The sequence below is a fragment of the Lepisma saccharinum genome, chromosome 9, assembly GCF_977018435.1.
Source record: "Lepisma saccharinum chromosome 9, izLepSacc3.1, whole genome shotgun sequence".
NCBI lineage: Eukaryota > Metazoa > Arthropoda > Insecta > Zygentoma > Lepismatidae > Lepisma > Lepisma saccharinum.
The window spans coordinates 62871844-62875097 of record NC_139237.1 but is presented as its reverse complement, the minus strand read 5'-3'; the positions used below and the strand labels follow the sequence as shown (position 1 = coordinate 62875097).

At 41.3% G+C, this 3254-nt stretch overlaps 1 protein-coding gene across 1 annotated transcript in view; it reads left to right on the top strand.

Annotated features, from left to right (window-relative positions):
* Nucleotides 1–307: 307 nt before the first annotated feature.
* LOC145992456 (lysophospholipase D GDPD1-like) overlaps nucleotides 308–3254 on the top strand; it is an 11897-nt gene continuing 8950 nt past the window's right edge. The window contains exon 1 of the mRNA XM_083128839.1: nucleotides 308–388. Coding sequence (XP_082984965.1) covers nucleotides 308–388 — 81 coding nt within the window. The remainder of the gene's footprint in view (nucleotides 389–3254) is intronic.

Sequence of the window (3254 nt, the reverse complement as noted above, 5' to 3'; positions counted from 1 at the left end):
GTTATTGTGAAGTGGAAGCAAGCGGGGTTCTTGACATGCCGACCCAGACACAGTAAACCGAAAATATTAACAGATCATGGCCGTCGATGCTTGAAACGTGTGGTGAAGTCAAACGTGTGGTGAAGTTAAATCGGAAGGCGTCGTTACAGATGGTGACACAGGAGTTTCGATCGGCTTCCAGTAGTGCTGCAAGTGATCATACTGTCTGCCGGGAGATCATCGCACTTGGTTTTCATGGTTGCGCAGCAGTTCATAAGTTGCATATCACAGCCTGCAATTCGCCCCGTCGGTTACAGTGGTGCAAGGAATGCCGCCATTGGACTCTCAAACAATGGAAATCCTATGGAGTGATGAATCACGCTACCAGATGTGGCGGTCCGATAGACGTGTGAGGGTGTGGCGTATGCCCGGTGAACGCTGTTTACAGGACTATCGTACCCATAGTGAAATTCGGCGGAGGTGGCATCTTGGTGTGGTCCTGCTTTTCGTGGCATGGTCTTTGTCCTCTTGTTTTAGTTCAGGGAGACATGAATGCCGATGCATAACAAAACATTCTGGACAATACTGCACTACCGACATTGTGGGAACAATTTGGTATCGGCCCATATCTGTTTCAGCACGACAATGCTCTATGTCATACGGCAGGCATTATCAACACATGGTTCGAGGACATGGGTGTGTAGAAACTTGATTGGCCAGTCCAAAGTCCAGATATCAACCCCATTGAACACCTTTGGGACGAGTTGGAGCGCCGCTTGAGAACCAGGCCATCATGCCCAAAAGCACCACTGAGCTGTTTGCCGCTTTGCAGGAGGAATGAGGCAAGATTCTCATTGACACGTATCGCAAATTGGTGGAAAGTCTTCCTCAAAGGGTTGCGGCGAAAGGTGGCCCTACACGATACTGATTGGTGCTGCGACCTGATTAACGTACTGGTATGGGGTGTCCGGTGACAAATGGCAACATAGTGTATCTGCCTTCAGCATTCTTTCACCCACATCACGCTGGGGCACAAGATTTAGAATATATTTCAAACTGTACCTTATTTACACTTCTTTAGTATAATGGAAAACTTGTTGCTTTTATGATGAACTGGGTTTTGCAGAGATCTGTTTTAGGCACGCAAAAAGGGTAAACATTTAATGAATATATGGAGTATCAATAAAACCGAGTGATTGGATGATGGATTTTTTGAGAATTAATATGGTAGAAATATGGACATGATGAATACAAAATATGCAGAATCTGTAAATGTAAAACTAACCAGATAATGCACACATTCTGTCATCCACATTATCTGGGTTGGGTAATTTGAATATTAGAAATCTGTATAGAAAATTGGCTCATATTTGGGTTCAGTCATCCCTAGTTTTTTCTGTTTCGGTTATTTTAAGTTGAATTTCTACCAGACTAAGGTATTTAAATAAATGATAAAATCTATGTCCTATTGTCTTGTAGCATGCTATGGAAACCACGCTACTACTACGTTGAAGTTTATCTAATCATAATTGATCCTCATCATTGCAATTAACCTACAGTAGCAGAAAAAAGATGTAAAATAAATACAAATATAACAAGAGAGATGCTCAGAAGTAAATGCAAATTGTTGCAAGGTACAATTGCAACAGCAGACAGTAGCTGGTTTTAAACTTTATTTAGCTGTTTAAAATTTAGATTGTCTGGTTTTCTGACAAGTTTTGGTTGTGGGATTTGTAAATAAATAAACTACTTTTTTTATTATTTAATTATGAAGAATTTGGTCATTTTCTCTATCCTATTGGATCAATGATGAGGGCAATGAGATAATATGGATATATACAATAATTAACAAGGTCTGGAAAAATGAGATATTCTAATTTCTCAATCGGAAGCCCCATTTCCTATAAACCTTGAACAAACAATTGATTTACATCTGGCAAGGTCCCATGGGCGAGTGCCCGAGTTGACTTCCGTAAATGCTGGTTTACATTGGTCGAGTAAATTTGCGAATAAGGTAAAGCAAGCTACTCTCATATAAACAGCTCAGGAGAATACTGATGCGAGTACTCACTCTAGTAATGAACTGTTTTGCAACAGTATATTGGAAGACGAGTACAGATACCTGTCGTGTATTGGAAGTGCCTCTGATTCTTCATCATGAAGTGAAGGTCATAAGTGATTCGAAAACACAAATAATGAAACTAAGTGTGGCAGGATTGACATATAGTGAAGCTTTACAAAAATACAGTTTATGCTTCTACTTATTTTAATTAGGAAGCATGGACATTGCAGAAGTCAAAAATTATTTAATTTCATTCAATTCGTTTACAAAAGAATACATAACCATTCAAGAATCAAGATAGAAGATACCCAGTGGGGGGGGGGGGGGGGCAGAGAGAAGTAAGCCTTTAGGGGGCCCTCAGCCATTGACATAGTAGAGAGTTCGCGTATGTAAATAATAAACGTAGTTGCTGGGAAGTGCAGAACGAATACAATATATACAGGTAAAGGTAAAGTTCCCTGTGCAGATAGCACTGTGCCATGAGGGCACATTTAGGGTATGGGGGAGTAGGACCCCACAAATGTCCGATAACGGACATCTTGGAGGTGATGTGATCAGCGGCATGCTCCACCTGCCTTTACTCCCCACCGGGTACCATTTGATTTGAGACTGGGTGGGCCCTGGAGCTGCTTTATGCGGGGGAAAAGCCGGAAAAATTCTGACCTTAGATCACCCACCCACTCCCGCGTGGCAGTCAGGCTAGAATTTCACGAGAAATGAAGTGGTGAAGGTTTCTTCAACCTATCTTTAATCAGGAAAAAGTTGCGATTGCATGATTGTAACACATGTATCATTTTCGAGGTGTGAGAAAACAGTTATATATAGTATATATCACATCACCACGGGTGCCGAAACCGGAGGGGCCAGGGGGCCTGGGCCCCTACAGTTCTCCTTTCCGTGCCTATAAGGGCCACATTGTATAACTTTCAACATAATACATAACTTTTGCACACAGATACTTCACACACAACAAGTGGGAAATTACGCAGGATTCTGCTCTGAAATGGGTAGAATTAATAATGTGTTTCAGTTTAAGTGTCTTTCTTGTGTGTTTACTATTTCAGTATTTCCTTTTTCAAACCGACAATGAAAGAAAGCGCATGGTATATTATGAATGAATATGTGCGAGATTAGAGGAAGAAGCATGGGAAATACTGTAGTCTTCAGGCTCATGAATGAGCCAGTCCATTGCAAAATAGGCACCTTTGTTTCC